At 44.0% G+C, this 24650-nt stretch overlaps 1 protein-coding gene across 4 annotated transcripts; it reads left to right on the forward strand.

Moving 5' to 3' along the window:
* The first annotated feature begins 798 nt into the window (after nucleotides 1-798).
* On the forward strand, nucleotides 799-24629 carry cftr (CF transmembrane conductance regulator). Of its 4 annotated transcripts, XM_028985216.1 has the most exons (27): nucleotides 799-1108; nucleotides 1237-1347; nucleotides 1770-1887; nucleotides 2514-2729; nucleotides 2892-2981; nucleotides 6952-7115; nucleotides 7485-7610; nucleotides 7759-8005; nucleotides 8374-8466; nucleotides 8572-8754; nucleotides 9400-9591; nucleotides 10451-10545; nucleotides 10821-10907; nucleotides 10989-11721; nucleotides 12384-12515; nucleotides 13563-13600; nucleotides 13747-14027; nucleotides 14104-14183; nucleotides 14317-14467; nucleotides 16447-16674; nucleotides 17007-17110; nucleotides 17979-18221; nucleotides 22055-22210; nucleotides 22384-22473; nucleotides 22697-22869; nucleotides 22983-23088; nucleotides 23910-24629. In XM_028985216.1, the coding sequence occupies exons 1-27, from the start codon at nucleotides 1056-1058 to the stop codon at nucleotides 24120-24122; spliced, it is 4503 nt and encodes a 1500-aa protein (XP_028841049.1). In that variant the 5' UTR covers nucleotides 799-1055; the 3' UTR covers nucleotides 24123-24629. The 4 variants fall into 4 exon arrangements, 3 of the variants coding, with proteins under 3 accessions (XP_028841049.1, XP_028841051.1, XP_028841050.1); XR_003750247.1 differs by lacking the exons at nucleotides 22983-23088; nucleotides 23910-24629 and adding an exon at nucleotides 21847-21962 and having other exon boundaries at nucleotides 22443-22473; nucleotides 22697-22783; XM_028985218.1 differs by lacking the exons at nucleotides 22983-23088; nucleotides 23910-24629 and having other exon boundaries at nucleotides 22443-22473; nucleotides 22697-22783.
* Nucleotides 24630-24650: the final 21 nt, after the last annotated feature.

Consider the following 24650-nt stretch of genomic DNA (forward strand, 5'->3'; position numbering starts at 1 on the left):
ACGAGGTGGTCATGCAGTTTTGGTATATATTACGTTATATTGGTTTACATGTCAAATAAGGGATGCATATAAAATCCCAAGCACACAGCACCGGGCCAGATAACGTGAAGCTTGGTGGACGTACAATAAGAATGTATGAGGAGAAGGAGAAATAAGAGGACGAGATGTTGGCTTTCTAAACCAACATAATAAGCATGATATGGGGTAATGGATAATACGTTATAGTCAGGTTAACGGTCGCCTAAAGACACCAGAACAAATCGGCCTCAGGATAGATTGTTCTCTGATGAAATCCATCGCTGAAGAAATGTCATCACTTGGTGATAACAGTGGAGAGTGATGTGTCATGCTGTCTCAGACGTATGATAATACCCTTTTGCATCTCTTCAAATTCCACATTTTCAGTGAGTGAAGGAAGTCCTGCTCCAGACAGGTGAGATTTGCCAGTTTTCCAGCCACCCCATCCAGGGGTTTTCACATGTGCCGTTAATTTGACTTCAATAACGAAATAACCAAATCTTACCATTCCAAGCTCTTTGAAGCCGAAGCTGAAATTTAAAACAAAATTGAAACATGTGCTTGTAATTTCTAATAATCTCATCTTTATCTCATCTTCACATTGCTGTTAGAGACTATTGTGCTTATCTGACCAACCCAGATCACCATGAAGCGTAAAACAATTTTTTCGGACTTGTTTAATATATATTTATATAATATATAATAGATATTTATATTTTATAAGTTTAATATATACAGTGGTTAGTAGGCTTCGGTAAATTGCTGTTTTTTAATTCTAAACCCAAATTGGTCCGTTTTAAAAAGGCTATCACAACCAGGCTCGATAAATCGCAAACATCTAGCGGTATAACATCGAGACGGGAATCCGGCGGTGGACGATAAAAAGTGAGAGCGCCTCGACGAGCGAGCCGCCGCGGTGACGTCACGGCGCGCGGTGACGTCACGGCGCGCGCACGCCGAGCCGGCGCTTGAAAAGCGGCGCACGCTGAGCGCGCGGCACACGCACCCGGCGCTGGGACGAGGCAGGTCTGGCAAGGATGCGCAGGTCACCTGTGGAAGATGCCAACTTCTTCTCCAGATATTTCTTCTGGTGAGGAGAGATGACACTGACACCTCCGAGTTGAGGTCTTCTATTCCAGTGGGTTTGGACGCACGTCCGTGTCTGAGCGTGTGTGTGTGTGTGTGTGTGTGTGTGTGTGTCTGTGTGTGGGCTTCCAGGTGGACCGGCCCGGTCATGAGGAAGGGCTTCAGGGAGCGGCTGGGCCTGGCGGACGTGTATCTGACCCCGTCCTCGGACGCAGCCGACGCGCTGGCGGAGTGCCTGGAGAGGTCGGTGTCCCGTAGAAGAAACTCCATTAACGTTGATATATCCCTATAATAATGCTCTCACTGTTAAAAGGTTTACTGCGGTAATTTACATTCAGTAGGTGATATTCAACACATTTGCACACAGAGACCCGTTTGGAGTCACATCTCAGAAGTAGTAAATGTCACACCTTCACTGTTTTTTTTTTTCTTTGTTAATGCCACCCCTCCCAGAAGTCCCCGAGTTGTCACATAAAACAGACCCCTCACTGCTCTCTCTGCATGTGGACCTTTACACTGCTCAGCTCCGGGAGGGTGATGGATATCTGCTTAATTTGAGTTCTTGCCGCAGCCCCACGGCGTTGGCCAGATCTCCCTGGTTATACGGCAGGACAGGAAACAACGTGGCTGTAACTCGAGTTGTGTGTGTGTGAAATGTGTGGTAGGGAATGGGACAGAGAAGTCGCTTCTGGAAAGAAAAATCCCCGGCTGCTGTTTGCCCTGGCCCGAGTTCGGACCTTCTTCTGGCCTTTTGTCCTCTGTGGAGTGCTCATGTATTTGGGGGTACGTTTTCTTTTTCTCTCCCTCTGTGAGAATGACGGAATGACAGGGACCCCGGAGTCCAGCAGGGCGTCTCCTGGCAACAGCATTGTTGTCCGTTGCCAGTGAGCCACCGTGGTCGGTGGTCAGGTGACCCGGAGCTGTGAATGTGGGCGTCGCATGTAGGTGTCACCTTCAGGGTGCCTGGGTTCGCATTAAAAGCAGAGAACATTCGTACGTCACACCGTTTCATGTCAATCTGGCAAAGTTAGATTAGAAGAGTGGTGAAAACACACGTTCAACGTTTTATGTACTGTTGTATTATTTGTATTTTTCAGTATATAAGATATTTGAGATATTTGAATATATTAAATATTGTCGTTGTTTTATACTGATGTGTTCCCTCACATACTTGGCTAATAAACGTGATTTGAATGTTATAGCTCATTATGATAATAATAGTAATAACCATAACAACATTGTTATAATATAACATTTAATACCCTATTATTTTCTGTATCATGTGTAATTTAAATTGTATCGTGGTGGCTTGCTGTGCCGGGAAATAAGTGGTAATGAAAGGGAATGAGTGAGTGCGGTTTTATATTGTGTGTAATTGAAATGACTTTTACTCATTATCTTTACATCAGGAGGCCACCAAAACCGTGCAGCCGCAGCTCCTGGGCCGCATCATTGGCCAGTTTGACCCATTCCACGCTGCAGAGAGGGAGCAGGGCTACTTCCTGGCTCTGGGCCTCGGCCTGCTCTTCACCGCCCGCTTCCTGCTGCTGCAGCCGGCCGTCTTTGGCCTCCACCGCCTGGGCATGCAGATCCGCGTTGCGCTGTTCAGCCTCATCTACAAGAAGGTGAGGTGAGGTCCGTCTGGGCTGCCCTGGTGCCAACCCCCCTCAGTACCTGTCAGGTGACGCCAGTTCTCGTTCGGGACAGGGCCGTTCTCATGAATGCTTGGTATAAATTAAACAGAATTGTGCTTAGCCAGACAACTCTGTTTGACCTTTGACCTGCAGACCCTGAAACTGTCCAGTCGCGTGCTGGATAAAATCAGTACAGGTGAATTGGTCAGTCTGCTGTCTGCCCACCTGAGCAAGTTTGACCAGGCAAGTGTGACACACGCACATACACAGACTCACAGCTCATAGGGAACAGTTATAGGGACCCGTGAAGGAATGTGGTGAGTGAGTGAGTGAGTGAGTGAGTGTGAGTTTGCGACTAGTTGCACAGCGGCCACCCGAGGATGGAATACAGGGAAGGACGCGTAAACAGTAGGTGCATATGGTGCGTTGCATTCTGCCAGGGAAGAGCCAATGAATTTTCAGCTCCCTCAGACGTGTAGCGCCAGGGCGATGAATGTTGATGTACTTTGCCACAGTTCCAAGGCAATTATCACCTGCATTTGATGTGATGCGTGTTTAGCCGGCTGCTTCTTTTACTGCCGCCTCGGCCTCATGCCATTTCTGGGTTCGCTCCGAAACAAGGGCACCACCGTGCCACTTGAATCAGACCACTCTGTGCATGTGTGTATGTACGTGCATGGGTGTGGCGTGCACTTTGATCATAAATAAAAAACTTTTCGTAGAAGAAACCCGGTACAATTGGGACAAATGTACCAGGTTTCTTCACCTGTCCCTCACATTTTTGCCCTACTGGTTCAACTTCTGTACACGTTACCACCCAGTTCTTGAGTAGAATGAGGTGTGGTGGAACATGGAAAGATCTAAGCTGTGTGTAAGCAGCACCAGAGTTGGTGACTTTTTTCAACTTTGTGGCCAGATGGTAAAATGCACAAACATTAATTTGATGTTGACTCATAGATCTTGTCATGTCAAACATTTTGACAAATGACTGAAAGATCACGTACAAAAAAATGGTAATGCTAATCGAAAAACTTTATTTATCTATTTAAGATAAGATGAGCTAAGATAAGATGATCGTTTATTAGTACTGAATTTATTTGTTGTGTTTGATTTTTTGCTTAAGTCCTTTTCTCAGCACTTAATGCGGGTTGTACCAGGTTGTGTGTGTGTATATAGTACTTAATTGTGTGAGATTTGCTATTCCCATAGAAATGTACTGAATGATAATTTAACATTATTAGCATTTTAAAAGCAGACGCTTTGTTTCAGACCCCCGCTCATTTTCCCCGCTTGTCTGGAATGCCTCTTTTTACATTGAATTCATTTGTGCTGCTCGCACACAGTTCAGCCGAAATCCCGTTTATTGGGTAACCCAATAAACATGTGTCATGACTCTGGGTGTAATGGGGATGGAGGCGCAGAAGAATGACATTTTTGGACAAAGGAATATTTAATAATCACAAACGAAACAACGATGCGATGGCCAAGAGGAAACAATAACAAACCTGTAAGCATGTGACAAATTGTCAGGAACTGAAACAAACAAAAGGCATGCACGTGTCCACATCAATGTTGCAGCAACTCCTTGTTGCTGCATGCACTTTTTTAATGGGTCCTGATCACTCGTGCTTAATCAGCGTCCGCTGGGAGGACCCATTAATCACCAGGGACAGTGGTGGCACAGCGGTTAAGGGAGCGGCCACGCAAGTTTCCCAAATCTCGACCCGCCAAGGTACCACTGAGGTGCCACTGAGCAAACCACTGTCCCCACACACTGCCCTTCATGGCTGCCCACTGCTCACCAAGGGTGATGGTTAAAAGCAGGGGACACTTTTTATTGTGTCACCATGTGCTGTGCTGCAGTGTATCGCAATGACAATCACTTCACTATCACCGCTCTGAGGCATCCCATCAAAGGCCAGGGGGGAGGAAGGGAATGTGGTGGCAACCACAGGGCCTCCGTGATGTTCGCTCTGCAGGTCCTCCATGGCATGGCAGAACCTGGCCTCGTCCCAGCTTGGTCCAGCCAGCGGCTCGAGTTGTCCCTGCACGTCCCTGATGAACCCCCAGTGTTTCGAGTGACATGCAGGTCCTGTCCCTGCATGTAACCACTGGTGTCTCATGTCCCTACTGAACTTTCCAGAGGTTCGTGGGAGACACAGGGCCTGTCCCTGCGTGGCCGCTGGAGCCCATGCAGCGCTCCTTGAGAACCACAGGCCCTGGCCGGCACACCCAGGCTGACCCCACCTGCCATTCTGGGGACTCCGGGCCCTCGCTTGTCGCTGGTCAGTTGGGGGTTCAGCCCAGTCATATTCTCACTCACCCCCACTCAGAAGGAGCCCCCAATTAGGACTGCCCCCCCCATCCCCCCAAAAAAAATACTTGCATGGAGTGCCCCCCCAGGCTGGACAGAGGGACATCCTTCAGGGACATCCTTGGATTGGCGCAGTTGGGTCAGGGGCCTCCAAACTGAGGGTTGTCTCATCAGAGGAACTGCGAATTGGTGGACAAGAAGAGGAGAAGCGGGGGGGGACACAGACACAACACATACACACACATGCGCACCGACAGACAAAACACAGGATCATCCGTCTCTGGTCCTGGCCGCTCTGCTGGCTTTTCCGGACGTGGGGTCAGGAAAGGGAGTCGGGACCCTCTCATCACAGGCTGGTGCTGCTCCTCTCGACCGAGGGACTCCAGAGGACGGCTCCTCAGGACTGGGATCGGCAGCTGCGGTCAGCTCCACATGCACTGCAGAAGACAGTGGAGTGAGTCTTCAGGGAGCTGGCACTGGGGGCTGCTGGGAAGAGGAAGAGTGTTATCTTCTTTTTTGCCATGGGTTGGTAGTAGCCTAGTGTTGAAACCCCACCCAGGTTCAAACCCCACTTACTACCATTGTGTCCCTAATGATCATAAGACACTTCCATATTGGATGGATTGCAGGATGACAATGATGTCAAGAAGCAGCTCCAAAACCAGGACATTGTAAAATCCCAGCTAATGCGTCAGGTTAATGTTGGTTCTCTGAAATACAGTGGAGGAAATAATTATTTGTCCAATGACAAAGAAATGAAAAGTCTCAGAACAGTATCATTTTAATGGTAGGTTTATTTTAACAGTGACAGAAGGAAAATTCAAAAGGAAAATTCACTTTCAAAAAAAGTGAACACACGTATTTGTGTTTCTGAAAACTTTCTGTAGGTTCAGGAAGGACACCATGGTGGGCTCCCAGCTTTTATTGCTGCTGTTTATTTCAATATAAGCAATAAAACAATATTTAAACCCCCAAGTTTACTTGTATTCTTTCTGTTGTTCTGAGAAATTATTCTGGAAGACCTTTTTATTTCTTATCAAATGCTACTTCTGACATTATTTTGCACTTAATTGACTTTTATTTTCTAATTTTGAGTTTAAGTAAACAAGTATTGAAATGTTAAGAAATTAGGGTTATTTCATTTCGATATCTAAATTAGAATGTATAAATAGCTATATTGGTCAATTAATGTGGAAATAATCAAGAACCGAATCAAATTGAACTGATAAGGAAAAATGATTCATTAGATGCATCATAAAAAAATATTCTTTCGCTAGATTAACAGTTTGAAAAGATTATCAATGGGACATATTTAGGCTTTTAAAAACAATGTAAAGTTGTCGTTCATGACATGTATCTGGATATTAAAGAATATAGATGACATGCTGAATGTTGTCATTAACATTTATGAATTTGAACACAAACTCTTGAGTGAACCCTATCAGCCACCTAGAAAATCCTTAGCAACACAATCACAATCTGGCCACATTATTAGGAACTTTTTATTATTCTGCAACACCCAGCCCATTAAAATTTCTTTAGGAATTTTGGTTTGTAGCTATTATTATTATTGTCGTTAGAAATAATTTAACTGAAACCCTGTTTTATCCCTGCATGAATTCAACTCAAATTGATTTGAAATAAAGGTGAAATATTTATTTATCATTAACTGTACGTATCTGAAAGAAATGCGGATACATGAGTGTTGGGGGGGGCAGTTGCTCATGTACATCCATGTAGGTCATGAAACTACTTGATGTTCGTGTTTTCATTACTGAGTAAGTTTACTCTTTGTAAATATTTGCGATAAATTCTGTTCTGACTGGTTGTTGGTCTGACTGGAGTAAATCTGTATGTTCTGTGATGTTAATATCATATATCATTTTGATTTTTTTACAGAGTATGGGTATGGCCCACTTTGTGTGGATCTCCCCACTGCAGTGCATATTGTGTGTGGGCCTGGTGTGGGAGCTCATTGATGTCAACAGCTTATGCGCCTTGGCTGCTATATCTGTGCTGGGCATCATCCAGGCTGGTCTCTCTCACAAGATGGGTCCCTTCAAGTAAGTGGCAGTTTTTTTACCTTGATGGTGCATTTCCAGTCATGAGCCTTTTTAGCCAGTAGGTTACCACTGCCCCATTTATTTTCAAGATACGTATCATCTGTGTTTTTCTGTCAATATGAGGTGCTGTATGTACATTCATGAGGAAAAAATGAACTTAAATGATTTTAGCAAATGGCTGCAAATGTTGTTTTTTAAGGGTCATTGCAATCACCATACCAAGAAATATAGTGAAGTAAAATGCATAATAAACGATAGAATTCCTGAATTAATGTGTATTAAAATATATGTAATGTGTTACAATTACATAAAACATATGGCTGTTTAAATATGAACTTGACTACTTTACCTTCTCTTGGTGACTCTTAGAGCCCAAAGGGCCAAGCTGACCAGTAAAAGGCTTGCTCTGACCTCTGAGATAATGGAGAACATTCATTCTGTGAAGGTCTATGGATGGGAGGGGATCATGGAAACCATCATCAATAACATGAGAAAGTATGAGCCACAGTGCTTGCTGTCAATATGAGTCACTCTGGATAAGGGTGTCTGATAAATGCCGTAAATGTACAGTGTATGCTGGGTAGAATTTTCAAATGGTTCTGGGTAAATGGGTCTCAGCTAACCAATTTCCTTCTTTTTCAAGAAAGGAAGTGAAGCTCACACAAAAGATTGGCTCCCTACGCTACTTCTACAGCTCCGCATACTTCTTCTCCGCGATTTGGATCGTGGCGGCAGCCATTGTTCCTCACGCGCTGACCAGAGGCATCATCCTGCGCAGGATCTTTACCACCCTGTCCTACTGCATTACGTTACGCATCACCGTCACTCGACAGCTGCCGGCCTCCATCCAGATGTGGTATGACACAGTCACGCTGCTCAGGAAGATTGAGGTACGTGTTGGAAACTTTAAAACACAGTGAAATTAAAAAATGTTGTATTACCTTTGCATATAATGACAAAATAAGCAGTGGATACATATTTTTGGAAGTCAATTTTTGAACTTGTGAACTTGTAGAGCTTTTTCAAACTATGCTTATGTGCATTCAGGCTTTTCTCATTCCAACAGCTGAGCATGTGTCAGTTATATAGTCTTTTTACAATCATTTTACCAAATATATATAGATCATGTGGCTCCATTGCCATCTGATCTGAAGTCTCTTTTAGAAATGTAACCAAAGAAGTATTCATATCTTCACGTCCTCCATGTTTCTCAAGACAGAAAAACGTTTTGATAGTCTTTCATGTGTATTTTTTGTAGGACTTTCTCAGTAAAGAGGAATACAAGGTTCTGGAGTACAATCCCACAGCCACTGGGATGGAACTGGTCAATGTTACTGCTTCCTGGGATGAGGTGTGTGTGTCTATGTGCATGTATAGCTGGAAATCTGCGATAGGCAAGTACCATGTTTTCAATCTGGAACATGATGAGATATTTCCCTCTGCTCCCCTGCGTCAGGGAATCGGGGAGCTGTTTGACAAGATAAGACGTGAAAACAAAGATCAGGAAAACGGGCAGCTGAACGGAGACTCCGGCCTCTTCTTCACCAACCTGTATGTGACTCCAGTGCTGAGGAAGATCAGCCTGCGGCTGGAGAAGGGAGAGATGCTAGCGCTGGCAGGTTCCACGGGATCAGGGAAGGTGAAGCTGCTTCTGCAGAACCTCAGATTCTGGACAGAAATTAGACAACATTGCAACATTTTCTTCTTTGTATTATTATTATTTGCAGTAATAGTTCCATGGACATCATAATGGTATTGGATCCAATCCTGGATGGCCCACAGATGGCCCTATATATAGTGCTACGTCTCAGAAAAGCAGTATTAATGTTAGTATTAACTGTTGCTGAATACTAAAAAATATGTTACAGAAGCTCAGTTACATAATGCTGTTATTGGTTTGTTTGCTTATAAGTAGTGGGAAAATGAAAGAAGAGAAAATTCTTAAGGTCTGAAGGTTATAAGATTCATAGATTCACAGCCTTTCGACTGTTCAAGATTGAAGATTGAAGATTTGTATTCGTCACATGAATAGTTATTATATATTAACTCTCTTTTGGAATAAAGTTATGGAACAAAGTATAAAAAAGCTGAATAAGGCTAATAAGTATTTATGTTCGAGGAGAGCATGAGACGCAGACATCACTGGGTAGTGACTATGGTTATAGCACTGGTGGTCAGTGGTGGTACTGACTACTAAAGTGAATTGTGCAGTAAGCAGTAACAGATTGCAGGGAAGCGATGAGATGAACAGACATTCAGACGCTCGTCGTCGTCTGTTTTGCAGAGTTCTCTCCTCATGACCATAATGGGCGAGCTGGTCCCATCTGAGGGCATGATCAAACACAGCGGTCGCATCTCCTACTCCCCGCAGATGGCCTGGATCATGCCCGGCACCATACGAGACAACATCCTGTTTGGACTGGCGTACAATGAATACCGTTACAAGAGCGTCATCAAAGCCTGTCAGCTGGAACAGGTAGGGTGCAGCGACTCCGCCCTGTCGGGTGCCCTCCCTGCCTAACACTTCAAACCTGCTGCTCTCACTCCGTCTCTGAGTGTCTGTCAGGTGCCGAGCAACATCGCAAGGTGTGTGGTTGTGTGATATGACACCATTAGCGTCGCCACTCTCAGTCCTCAAGTCTCACTGGCCAGATCAGATTTTAGAAGAAATGGAAAATATGCCTTCTCTTTCAAATAGAATAAATACCAGAATTACAGATGTAATGGATGTAAATGAATCAGCTCGACCAATTACTTTAAGTCTAAACTTTTGTACATCAGTTAAAACACTTGACGGGGTTTAAATGGCCTCTCACTGAACAGAAACACCGTGGTATACTACATGTCATTTCGGTGAACACAGACACCCAGTGACCAGCAGAGACGTCATTTCAGAATGAATTGTCTGGTGAAGTCTTTATGGCAGCAGTGAAACCTCCTTCAGTGTGGAGGGGGATCGTCTTTATAAGTGCAAATTGCAACAAAGCAGCAACCTTCTGCTCTTGCAGAGGTCAGTCTTTAGTGGTTTTAAGGGCAGCACTTCATTTATTCACTTCTTGTAAAGCATGGTCCTGTTTTGTTGACGTACTCCGGTGTGATCTGTTGTGTGCTAAGAATCTCTCTTCTTTCTGAATAATGCTTTCTGGATAACAACCATCTTGACTAAAGTGAAGAGGTAGGCCTACTGTCCACATGTCTGTTTCAATCAGGGTATTAGAAGGGGGTCATTTGAGTTTGTGTTACATACATCGCTGCCCTTAGCTTATTGTAATAACTTATAAGATATAATGGAACTTTAACATGTAAAGCCTCTGAAACAGTGACCTTTTCTGTAGGACCTGGCTGCATTGCCTGACAGTGACAAGACTAACATGGCCGAGGGGGGTCTGAACTTGAGCGGAGGCCAGAAGGCTCGTGTGGCTCTGGCGAGGTACACAACACTCACGCACTCACACAGAAACAGACATATTCTCGCTAATGAAGTTTACTCCGGCGGATCGTACTCAGACCAGTTGGGTTAGTCTTCAATCCACACAAACATTGATGGTCCTCTTGTCTGGTGTCCAGCATCCAGTTGCTACCTAATACAACCAGACATGTTGTATTTCCTTTACTTTACATCTGTCAGTGGTTTAGCGTCGGGTCTGATCATGTTAGCACATGATATTAAAGATGAAAAGTGTGCACCTTTCCGCTGCCCTGCAGAGCTGTGTATAGGGATGCTGATGTGTACCTGCTGGATGCACCTTTCACACACCTGGATATTGCTACAGAGAAGGAGATCTTTGAAAGGTACTTGTGCAAATGAATAATACCCTACAACGTAGTAATAAGGGTTTTCACATCCGTATACTACCTGACTTGTTCCTACAGATGCCTCTGTAAACTGATGGCCTCCAAAACAAGGGTGGTCATCACCAGCAAGCTGGAGCACCTGAAACGGGCCGACAAGATCCTCCTGTTGCACAACGGCGACAGCTTCTTCTACGGCACGTTCTCGGAGTTGCAGGCGCGCCGTCCTGACTTCAGCTCCCTGATCCTGGGCATGGAGGCATACGACAGCATTGACGCGGAGCGCCGCAGCTCCATTCTCTCCGAGACGCTGCGGCGCGTCTCCGTGGACGAGACGGCGGGACACCGCGCCGAGCGACCCTCCTTCCGCCAGCAAACCGCCTACAGCGAGCTGCGGGATGAGCGCAGACCGTCGATTCTCCTTAACCCTCTCACACTTGCCGCTCGCAAGCTCTCTTTCATCTCCTCAGCGGCTACCGGAGCAGCGGGTTCGGAGGAGGAGATCAGGCGGCCAACCGAACGCAAGCTGTCCATCATGCCGGAGAACGAACTGGTGGATGAGTGCTTCTCCGGTGGGGATGTGTACCACAGCCACGGTGTCCACGTGGCTGGACAGAGGCGGCAGTCGGTACTCGACTTCATAACCAACTCCCAAGTTGGAGGCCGGCGGGACACCTTCCAGTCCTCATTCCGACGTAAGATGTCCGTCCTGCCCCAGAGCGAGCTGGCCTCGGAGTTGGACATCTACTCCCGTCGCCTGTCCACTGAAAGTCTGCATGACTTTAACGAGGACATGGAAGGAGAGCAGATTGAGGTGAATGAGCATTAGAAATATTTTAGCCGATATCTGACAAAATCTGAAGCGGAGAAGAAGGCTAATTACTGCAGTGATTCAGATGGTTACATGTTACTTAATCTTAACTAATAAAGTGAATACCTTCTTATTTCTTAAATAACCACGTCAGAAAGACCGTGTACCATTACCAACCATCATTAAGCAAATGTAAGAGTGGTGAAATTACTCAAATTTGGCTAAGAAATGTCCAATGCATATTAAAATCTGGAAGATTTTAGTTTTTTTTTTAAAAACACTATGATTAGAGTCCTCTTAATTGTTTTGGTGAAGTCACATGGTAGAAAATGGACAGTTGAACTCTGTTTAATAGTGAAAGTAGAAGTATTTCCTCTTCTGCTATACAATAACTGCATTGTATATTCCAAAAGGATTGGAACTAAACAACTGTGTGGCCAAAATAAAGTCAATTATTAATCAGGTTAAGTGTAAAAAAGGGACAAAGATCAATGGGAAAAGGTCATGTAATGTGATGAGTCGAGATTTTTCCTGTTCCAGAGTGGTGGAAGCATCACAATATGCACCCATGATGCAAAGGCTATTTAAATAAGTAATATAAGGCTTGTATGCACTAGTGCACTAGTGATATTTGGTTCTTGACCAATATTTGGTTCCCCTCACAGGCGTGTTTTGAAGACCAGCAGGTTGAAGATGTTTTTGAAACAACTAATTGGAGCACATATGTGCGCTACATCTGCACAAATAAAAACCTGATCTATGTTCTCATCTTTATTTTCATATTGTTTGCAGCTGAGGTAAGTGTTAAGGCATAAACATGAATCTAGTGCAATTGCCTAATGCTATGGTAACCCAGATTCTCCAATAATAGCATGTTGGGCTTGTTCACTAACATCAGGTCAAGTACATCCTTAGAATTTACATGAATAAATACAGAAAAATTCAATGATAATGAGGAGGAAAGAGGCGGGACAAGGAGGAGAGTGGCCTATAAAATTTGAGCAGGCATTCACAGAAATGGCGTCATCAACACGATTCACCAACCACAATATTTGGTGCAAACAGGAAGTCATGTTGGCATTTTCCATAAATAAATAAAATTAACATACTTGTGCATTAGGTTTAGAGTCTCACATGATGGAACTAAAAAAATTTTTTTTTTTACATCTAATCCCAGAGCAACTGCAATGGTTTGCGCATTTGGAAGCCGTGACGGTCAGTGGAGATAAGGTTTTAGGGGAGGGGCAGGAAATTCTCTTTGTGAAAAAAGCCTGAGAAACGGGAGCTAACCTTTCCCCTTATGATGTCATAAGGGGACAAATTCCAGATCCGACTGTCTGAGCTGCTGCTCTCTGAACCATGAAGCAGAATGACCAAAGCGCTCTTTACATCTATCATCGTTTCTTGCCACTGCAAGATCACAGACAGCGGAACTCACATTCATGTTACATAATCTCACAAAGTAACATTTTCATAACAGGGGACTTTTACGCTTTTTTCAGCCCAAAATCATTCAAAAAAGCATTTTGAAACCATCCAATCTAGCAACAATGAACCCCTCTTTCCTGTTCTGCTTATCTCTGGTTTTCTCTCCTCGCCAAAGCACAACGCCATCACTAGAGATCAGAAATGTGATTTATGTTGCAGTCATCTTAGGACAATGGCCACTGCCAAATTAAAGATGCAAGACAGTGAATATTGAAATTGCTGAACGCACTCAATGTGCTACGTCTTGCAAAATGGCTTTTTGATTTACTGAATATTTTAAGGACTTTACTGGGCAGGTGTTTGAACTGAAAGAGTGAATTGAATTTTCAGAGTAATTTTGATTATTGTGTCTGTAGGTGTCCCTCTCTGTTGTCGGTATTTACCTGATCACAGAGTAAGTACAGACCCTACAGCTGCCCCTACAGCAATGTCTTCTATTAATATTCTGCCTGGATTTTCAATACAGAGTGCAGTTTCTAACCTTGCCTATATATGACAGAATATCGGGTACCTTAACCTAAACATGACCTTGTTTGTTAGTAAGGTGTGGCAAGAGGAGCACCAGTGGTTTGGATTCAATGCCACCCTTCAAAAAAACACGTCCTCAGTGGGTCAGTCGGGCCCAGTCATCATCACGCCCACCAGTATTTACTACATCATCTACATCTATGTAGCTACCTCGGAGAGCATCCTGGCCCTGGGCTTCATGCGAGGTTTGCCATTGGTTCACACCATGATCTCGGTTTCTGTGAAGCTCCATGAGAAGATGCTGAGCTCTGTTCTCCGGGCGCCCATGTCTGTGCTGAACACCATGAAGACAGGTTAGCAGAGTCGACTATAATATCTCGAATGTTGAATATGCTCGGGTGCTAATCTTCTCATTTTTCCTTCAAATAGGGCGAATCATGAACAGGTTCACAAAAGACATGGGCACCATCGATGACATGCTTCCACTCCTCATGTTTGACCTCATCCAGGTAATATCCTGTGGTTTCCCCACTGAAGGAAACATTGAAGTTTTTTCTGCTGAATTTTTACTGCAATTTACTGTAAAGATTTACAGTACGGTGTGGTGTTGGGATTTTTTTTTTTGCTGTTTTGTGCTTGCAGCTCTTCTTGATCGTGATTGGATGCCTGTTGGTGGTGACAATCATGAGGCCATACATTTATATTGCTGCAACCCCACTGGCCATCATCTTCATCCTCATGAGGAAGTACTTCTTGCGCACAGGCCAGCAGTTGAAACAGCTGGAAACTGAGGGTGAGGGTGTATCAGGGCAAAGCTGCGTCCTGCAGCTCTGCGAATAAGAGCATAGCTGCAAGTTTGATGGCAGACCCTGATCTGCGAGGGGAGGTTAAAGGTCACAGTTGTTATGCACTGTTCTGTAGTCAGGATCAGGAGTGCGGAGGGAAGAGTGAAGGGCAAATGTCATCCTGGTGGCTCAACACGAGAGGAGAAGAGGATGGAGAAGGTCGGGTGGGTGGGGATGTAGGATAATCCAGAGGAAACGGCTGGGCGGAGGGGCAGAAGACCTCTCCAGCACAATATCATTTTTCTTTAGCTCAGCACACTTCAGCTAAAATCTGTCTGGTCTTAAAAACAAACCGCAAACTACAAAATACCAACAAACCACAACTGCAACCTACAAAATACCTGATCAATGATCACTGCACTGCCTAACCTACCCCTATGAATTCGTTTTTTTACACATTTTGTATTATGAAGTCTAGCTTATTATTCCCTCAACTCATGTTATTACTCTCAATGCTTCTACACTGAGATCTGTTTTGTAAGATCTGTTTAAAGAAGAAAATATAACTGGGCCTGGAAGTGGAAATGAGCATGACAGGAGAGGGTCTCATCTGGGATTTCCTCCTCTGCCATCCTGGCATTAGTCTTTAACTATGATGGTGTGGCTGGTATAATGTTGAGTTTTGGAGAGTGAAAGGAATGATGTTATTTCCATCATTTCCATAACATTTCCTCGCATCTCTGTCGCTAACTCATCTATCCTGAACAGCAGGATGCTGATTTGGAGGAGTTCTTACATGAAGCACCGTGTCATGGCTAATGGAGAATGAAAGGACAGCAGCTTTATTTCTTCCTTCCTTTTCATTTTTCCTTCTCATTCGCTCCCCACGACATACACAAAAGCAGGCCCGGCCCTAACAAATCTGGAGCCCCAGGGAAGATTTTAGGTGCCGCCCCCTTGCATCCAGGGTCGTGTCCAGGCAGGGTGGTCTAATAAGAAAGCTACATATCATTCTTATTATTACTACTACTACTACTTAATATGTAAATTCATGTGGGCTTGTTCTTTTCATATTAAGACACATTAATGCCAACTAGTTTTAAGAATAGTGGAATGTTACACTTTTTTTTTTTTTTCTAAGTTTGCGGCGCCCCCTGGATGGATATGCACACTTAGCATTTGCCTTTATTGCCACTGGCCAGGCTTGCACAAAAGTGAACTCGAGGTTCATGCACACGGGCCAAGAGTCTGTGCTCACGTCTTTTTTCCAAGATTCCCCATTTTATTGTGACCTAATGGACCGAATGGCTCATTACCAGATGGCAGTCAGCTGAGTAATCAGAGTAATTACACGACCTTCAGAAAGTTTTCAACTCTCGCCGCTCGCCTCTCCTTCTGGGTTCTTTCCAGTCCCGTGGGAGGGAATCATCACAATTATTCAGAATCACACACAAAACAAGACATTGAATGTAATTATGTTCTTTGTTAGCTATTGAAACCTTGTTATCTCTTTCTTATTGTGTTCATTCACATCAAAAAGAATAGTTTTTCTCTTCATTTCATTTAGGTTTATATACAATCTAGACAATTCAGCGTATTTTTTTTTATCTTGTTCTACAAATGGCTCTGCACAGCTGTGGAATCTATCTACCTTCTTTAGCTGTTTGACCTAGAACCCGGTTGAACTCCATAGAAAATGAATTGAAAATGTATTTCAAAATGTAAAAGTGTGAAATGGCTCCTGAAAGACCAGTCTTTGCAGACAGTTCAAGCCTCCATCCAAACATATCAAACACATAATCATCAGTCATCGCATGAGACATAAAGATGTACATGTAGATGTTTGTGACCAGCTGACCAGCCAGAATCATGCGCTTTTATGCTGCTGTTGATTCTGACAGTGAATATTTATTTATATTCTTACATTAATTAAAGAATCGATTGTCTGTAAAATAATAATCCATATATCCATTCTTCCCGCTCTCAGCCCGCAGTCCCATTTTCTCACACCTCATCGTATCCATGAAGGGGCTGTGGACGATCCGGGCCTTCGAGCGCCAGGCCTACTTTGAGGGTCAGTTCCAGAAGGCTCTGGACACCCACACCGCTACCTGGTTCCTTTACCTCTCCACTCTGCGCTGGTTCCTCCTGCGTTCCGACATCGTCTTCACACTCTTCTTCACTCTGTCTGCTTGGATTGCTGTTGGAACCACCAGTAAGGTTTCTCCCTGGGTTTTGTAATAGCGTGTTACTGTTCTTTTTCTGATTAAGTAGAAACCCATGAATTAAAGTTGACTTATTTTAAAGTCTAACCACAAGATAATGTGAAAAAGTGAGAGAGTAGGAAGCTGCAGCACATTATTTGTTTGACTCCTAACCGGTGTGAGTGGACGTTGCCTAATGCTTGGCTTGTAGTCTTCATGGCCAATTGAATTTGTCTACGTCCAATTTGAAAGCACATGGGGAAACAGCGTTTGAAGTAGGACTTGATGTCATAATGATTGTATGTGTGTGTGTGTGTGTGTGTGTGTGTGTGTGGTTTGGCAGAGGACCCCCATGTGGGAGAAGTTGGAATTATTGTGACCATGGCCATGCTTATCAATGGAACTTTCCAGTGGTGTGTTGTCACCAGCATTGCTGTGGATGGCATGGTGTGTACCCATTCACGTTTTACAGCATTTATCCGACACCCTTATCCAGAGCGCCTTGCAATCACTAGTTACAGGGACAGTCCCTCTGGAGACACAAGTGTCTTGCTCAGGGACACAATGGTTGTAAGTGGGGTTTGAACTTGGATCTTCTGGTTCATAGTCGAGTGTGTTACCCGCTAGGCTAACACCCCCAGCATAAACACACATATCATTCATGTAAAAAAAAAAGTAAAAAAAAAAACAGTTTATTAAAACACACAGTCTGTTCAATCCTTTTTGTTTAAAATTTTTTAAATTTGCTTTCTGGACCTGATGATCAGCTTCCTGCCAGCACTGCTCTATACATTATACGTCAAGTTTATTTGGAGAGTTGCTTCTAATAAAATGCGTCATTCTGACCTGTTTTTCAGTTTTCGTGGAACAGAGATCAGTTCTTCAGTTCTTTTGAAGTTGTTCTGTTCCACAGGAGGCTGGTAGAGATCAGTGTGTCCTGTGTGTTTCTTCCCACATTGCAATGTGGGTAAATAAGCCTGGCAGAGCTTATCAGCACACAGGACATCTTGCTCTTTTTGACCTCTGTGTGAGAATTGGTTACTGGTCTCTGATTGGCTGACGCAGAAGCGAGGAACACGTAGGAGCTGCCGATGTTTATGGCACAGTGATAGTGTGTAAAATTTACAGCTCATCATCTACAGGCTCATTTATATGAGCATAAATCTACACACGCACACATACACACACACACACACACACACTGTGCTTACCTCAGAGCTAAGCATCATTTCAAGTCCAAATAAACGTTTGAGTGTGAGGATAAGTAATGACCTCACAACCTTTACATCTCCGCAATCAAAACTGCCATTTCCAGATGCGCTCTGTGGACCGGGTCTTCAGGTTCATCGACCTCCCTTCTGAGGAACCCGAACCAGACGCTGCTGCTGGTAGAAGGAGCAAGAAATCCGATCTGGTTATCGAGAACCCAGACGCCTGCCGTGGGGACAACTGGCCGAGTTGTGGACAGATGGACGTCCAGAATCTCACCGTCAGATACACAGAGGCGGGCACTGCCATCCTCAAAGACCTGTCATTCAGAGTGGAGGGTGGCCAGAAGGTATACGTACATGCACACACACGCACACACACACTGAACTGAAATGATCAAAATGCCCAGACATTCAGAACAAATAAAAAATACATGGAAAAACAAAAACATTAAGACAATTAAAGTCACATTCCAGTTGTGTTTTTAAATGTATTTAGAATTCAATGTCTTTTATTTTTCATTTCTTTCTTTATTTTTAATATTATACTATAACCGTAAAATAACATTTCATATGGTTACAGTGACAGCAAGGAAAACATGATGTTCCACATTATAACGTACAGGATCTGACACCACAGAATAACTTCTGAGGTCTTGCAGAGTTCGCGCAATATCATGTCTTAGCTGTTTAGGTGGGAGTGTAACCTACACAATATCAAACAAGAAGCCAAAATGTAACCGTAGAATACACTGTTACATTCTGGTTTCTGGGGCAGTGGTGCCTAGCGGTTAAGGAAGCGGCCCCGTAATCAGAAGGTTGCCGGTTCAAATCCCGATCTGTCAAGGTGCTACTGAGGTGCCACTGAGCAAAGCACCGTCCCCACACACTGCTCCCCGGGCGCATGTCATGGCTGCCCACTGCTCACCAAGGTTTTGTTGGGTCACCGTGTGCTGAGTTTTACACTTTCACTAAAAAAGCTAGTGGGTCACATAAAGGAAAAAAACTTGAGCTAAAAATATATGCTTGGAAGAATTTATTAAGTGTAATAACGTAATAGAGCAAAATAAACAATCTCATAGTTGTCATCTTTCACACATGAGACGTACTGTTGAAAATCTATTGGCATGTTTAGTTTGGCAGTGGCCATGGTCCCAAGATGTCTACAGTAGAGATCACATTTGCAACATACACTGAGATGTCCTCTGCAGAAGGGGTATTAGGAGAATGGAGGGAAAATGGTAGAAAACAGATGCAATGGGTGGTGCACTAGAAATGGGCCTATTACTTCCTGACCGGGAGGGAGGGGGGTTAAATTTCCCAGAAAGAGGAAGTAGGGTCTGTCATTCCCAATTTATTAAAACATCACTAAAGTTCTGGGAGTCATAAATAATTACACTGATTACATAAGTATTCACAGCTACTTGATGGCAGCAATTACAGCCTCAGGTCTTTTGAAGCTTGGCACACCTATCCTTGGCCAGTTAAGCCCATTCCTCTTTGCAGCACCTCTGAAGAATGGGAAGCGTCAGTGCACAGACATTTTAAGATCTCTCCAGAGATGTTTAATCATATTCAAGTCTGGGCTCTGGCTGGGCCACTCAAGGACATTCACAGAGTTGTCCTGAAGACTGAGCTCAAGAGCGCTCTGGAGCAGGTTTTTATCCAGGATGTGTCTGTACGTTGCTGCAGTCATCTTCCCCTCCATCCTGACTAGTCTCCCAGTTCCTGCAGCTGAGAACCATCCTCACAACATGATGCTGCCACCACCATGCTTCACTGTAGGGATGCTATTGGCCTGGTGATGAGCGGTGCCTGGTTACCTCAAAACAAGACGCCTGGCATTCACACCAAAGAGTTCAATCTCATCAGTCTCATCAGACCAAAGAATTTAGTTTCTCATAGTCTGAGAGTCCTTCAGGTGCCTTTTACTAAGGAGTGGCTTCTGTTTGGCCTCTCTACTATACAGGCCTGTTTGGTTGATTGTTATAGAGATGGTTGTCCTTCTAGAAGGTTCTCCTCTGTCCACAGAGGACCTCTGGTCACTCCCTTGATCACTCAGTTTAGGTGGCCAGCCAGCTCTATGAAGAGTCCTGATAATTCCTTGACTTTATTGGTTTGTGCTCTGACATGAACGGTCAACTTTGGGAACTTATGTAGACAGATGTGTGTCTTTCCAAATCAGGTCCAACCTACTGTTTTTTACACAGATGGACTTCAATTAAGCTGCAGAAACATCTCAAGGATGATCAGGGGAAACAGGATGCACCTGAATTTTGAGCTTCATGGCAAAAGATGTGGATACTTACACTGGGTACGGAAAGTATTCTGACCTCCTTAAATTTTTCACTCCTTGTTATTTTGCAGCCATTTTGACAGCACCCCATATTGACAGAAACAGAATTGTTGACATTTTTGCAGATTTATTAACAAAGAAAAACTGAAATATCACACGGTCCTAAGTATTCAGACCCTTTGCTGTGACACTCATATATTTAACTCTGGTTCTGTCCATTTCTTCTGACCGTCCTTGAGATGATTCTGCACCTTCATTTGAGTCCAGCTGTGTTTGATTCTACTGGTTGGACTTGATTAGGAAAGCCACACCCCTGTCTATATAAGACCCTACAGCTCACAATGCATGTCAGTGCAAATGAGAATCATGAGGTCAAAGGAACTGTCTGAAGAGCTCAGAGACAAAATAGTTGCAAGGCACAGATCTGGCCAAGGTTACAAAAAAATTCTGCTGCACTTAAAGTTCCTAAGAGCACAATGGCCTCCATAATCATTAAATGGAAGACTTTGGGATGACCAGAACCCTTCCTAGAGCTGGACGTCCAGCCAAACTGAGCTATTGTGGGAGAAAAGCCTTGGTGAGAAACACCTCACCAAACACCTCGTGAGGTAAATAAGAACCGAAAGATCACTGTGGCTGAGCTTCAGAGATGAGGTCGGGAGATGAGAGAAAGCTGTAGAAAGTCAACCATCACTGCAGCCTCCCATCAGTCACGGTTTTATGGCAGAGTGGCCGGACGGAAACCTCTCCTCAGTGCAAGACACATGAAAACCCGCATGGAGTTTGCTAAATAACACTTGAAGGACTCCAAGATGGTGAGAAATAAGATTCTCTGTTCTGATGAGACCAAGATAGAACTTTTTGGCCTTAATTCTAAGCGGTATGTGTGGAGAAAACCAGGCACAGCTCATCACCTGTCCAATACAGTCCCAACAGTGAAGCATGGTGGTGGCAGCATCATGCTGTGGGGTGGTATGCAGCTCGAGGGACAGGACGACTGGTTGCAATCGAGAGAAAGATGAATGCGACCAAGTACAGGGATATGCTGGATGAAAACCTTCTCCAGAGTACTCAGGACCTCAGACTGGGCTGAAGGTTTACCTTCCAACAAGTAAATGAGCCTGAGCACACAGCTAAAATAATGAAGGAGTGGCTTCACAACAATTCCTTGACTGTTCTTGAATGGCCCAGCCAGAGCCCTGACTTAAATCCAACTGAGCATCTCTGGAGAGACCTAAAAATGGATGTCCACCAAAATTCACCATCCAAGCTGCCAGAAAGGATCTGCAAGGAGGAATGGCAGAGGATCCCCAAATCCATGTGAGAAAAACATGTTGCATATTTCTCAAAAAGATTCATGGCTGTATTAGATCAAAAGGGAGCTTCTACTAAATAGTGAACAAAGGGTCTGAATATTTATTTTGTTAATAAATCTGCAAAATTGTCAATAATTCTGTGTTTTTCTGTCAATATGAGGTGCTGTGTGTACATCAACGAGGGAAAAAATTTAATGATTTTAGGAAATGGCTGCAATATAACAAAGAGTGAAAAAGTGTTTCTGAATACTTTCTATACCCACTGTATGTATTTGTGATTTCTTAGTTTTTTCATTTATACTCAATTTGCCAAAACCTGAAGTAAACTTTTTTCACATTGTCATTATGGTATGTTTTGTGTAGAATTCTGAGGCAAAAAATGGAAATGTCTCATCTGAAGGAAGGCAGTTTTTTCTTCTCCAACCTCACTGTACTTACTGTAAGCCATTCAAATGTTGGACTGGCACAAACCGGCTGAGGTGATCAGTGTTGTGGCGTAGCTGCATGTACAATGTGTTTTTGTAATATCGAATAGGTAGAAATGTAACGTGTGTGTAATATGTGTGTTTAGTTGGGTCTTCTGGGGAGGACAGGTTCTGGGAAGAGCACACTCTTCAACGGCCTCATGCGTTTGGCCCACACTGATGGAGAGATCTCTGTTGATGGAGCTTCCTGGAGCAACATGGCCTTGAGAGATTGGAGGAGGTTGTTCGGCATCGTCCCTCAGGTGAGAACAATCTCTCATTCAGTGCTCCAAAATTGTTCACCGTAATGGCATCTGAAAATGTTTAACTGATCTGAGTAATTCTCTAAACCTACCGAACCTTCTACAAATAACAAAACTACACTGTGTGCAGCTCAGCTGCCGTTATTGTTTTAGTTCTCTGCTGCTTCTCACAGAAAGTCTTTATCTTCACGGGGACTTTCCGCATGAACCTGGACCCTTATGGCCGGCACAGTGACGAGGACTTGTGGAAAGTCACTGAGGAGGTGATGAACTGTGGGGAACTTTCCTCACAATAATTCATATGGAATAGACCAACATGCTAAACTCAAGCAACGCTCCCCTCGTATGAGCTTCAACAAATAATGACCCTAAAGGATCCTGATTTCCCTTAATCTCTTATAATAACATCACACTTTATTACATATATGATGTTAATTTATTATGGACACCTGGATCAGCCCCCAGTGACATGCGTTTCTGTGGCAGGTTGGTCTGAAGTCTGTTATTGAGCAGTTCCCCGACAAGCTGGACTTTCAGCTGGAGTACGGCGGACACGTCCTCAGCAACGGCCACAAACAGCTGATGTGTCTGGCCCGATCCATCCTTCGAGGAGCTCGCATCCTGCTGCTGGATGAGCCCAGTGCTCACCTGGACCCCATGTGAGTGAGGAACAGCCATCAGGGGAGAACCTTGCCACCGAATGTCACGTGAAGTGTCAGCAGTCCAGGCCAGTTTTAGACCCACTGTGGGTGTTTTTTTTTGTCTCTGTTAGAACCATAAAAGCCCTGAAAAGCACCCTGAGGGACTCCTTCTCCAACTGCACCATCATACTGTCTGAACACAGGATAGAGACTCTGCTGGAGTGCCAGTCATTCCTGGCAAGTATTTTTTTGAGCTTCTCACCTTCACACAAAATGTTCATCATGATATGGGGCGTATTAAATCACTGGAATGTAGCTTTCATTACGTTTATCAGCACTGGGTGTATTTCTTGGCTTTAATGAGGCCACTGTGACCTGTGCTTTACTGAACACATCTCAAGACTGCTGCTCAGTGTTCTTAAAAAGGGGAACATGTACTCCTGACAAAATACTCAAGTTTACCTTTAGCTCCGATGACAGCAGGTCACATGGTAGCGCAGTGGTTAACATTGTGGCTTCTCACCTCCAAGCTTGTGAGTTTGAATCTTGGCTCCCCCATCGGACCGAGGCACGAAGTCTGTGGGGTGGTGACTAAATTGGCCTCATTTACATTACATTACATTTACAGCATTTATCAGACGCCCTTATCCAGAGCGACTTACAATCAGTAGTTACAGGGACAGTCTCCCTGGAGCAACTTAAGGTTAAGTGTCTTGCTCAGGGACACAATGGTAGTAAGTGGGATTTGAACCTGGGTCTCATGGTTCACAGGCGAGTGTTTTACCCGCTACTACCACCTTATAGCCACCTTATAGTCACCATGGCCTTTCAATGTCATTGTGTTCATTTTTCACCAAGCGAGTGGAACCACTGTGTAAAGTTAATTAGAGAAACACACTAATCGCCGATTAACATTCGTGTTGTTTGCTCATTTAAATCCAGGTGTAGAAGTACAAAATTTGTGTCACACGATTGTCATGTCTTGTTGGTTAAACAGCGCTGTTGTGCATTTGAAGTGGTTTCACGTTGGGGCGGTTCTGATGTTCCCTTTGTATCAGATGCTGGAGCAAGGCTCCGTCAAGACATTTGACTCCATCCAGAAGCTCGTGAGCGAGACCAGCGTGCTGAGGCAGGCCATAAGCCCGGCGGAGCGCCTCAAACTTTTCCCCCGCCGCAACTCCAGCATGCACGTGGCCCAGCCCAAGATGGGCAACGTGGCACTGACCCTGGAGGAGGAAGCTGAAGACGAGGTCCAGGACACGCGGCTGTGAGCGCGTCAAGACATTTGGACGCTCCTCACGGTACCCTCTTTGCCTAAATGAATGAAGAAACAGGTCCGGTGTGGTGGCCACCTCATCATAATGAATTTGTGAAAACTGATGAAATGCTTATTTAATGACATTAAACGCAGCGCTGAAGGTCTCCCGTGTTTCTTCTAGTACCTGTTCACCAAGCTGATTGGTAATATAGTCAGATGTACCTACTTTGTATTTTCTATATTGTTTGTATGACAAACTGAGGTACTTTGTGGTAAACACACAACTGTTCGGTATCCGTATTGCAGAATCTTTTTTTTTATCTGAAAGTGTATTTTTTATAATCCAAATTTCATAGTTTCTGGTCATCTTAACTTTTATTATAACAATATTATTGACTTTTGGAAAACACTGTGTTCCGAGCACAAAAGAATGATGAATCATGTATAAACATAATTGTAATATATATATATATATTTGTGTTTGTTTTCAGTGTATTTTGATGAAAGTGTTTATGAGACATGCTGTGCGTGATTAAAAAGA

Source organism: Denticeps clupeoides, chromosome 7 (assembly GCF_900700375.1).
Source record: "Denticeps clupeoides chromosome 7, fDenClu1.1, whole genome shotgun sequence".
Lineage (NCBI taxonomy): Eukaryota > Metazoa > Chordata > Actinopteri > Clupeiformes > Denticipitidae > Denticeps > Denticeps clupeoides.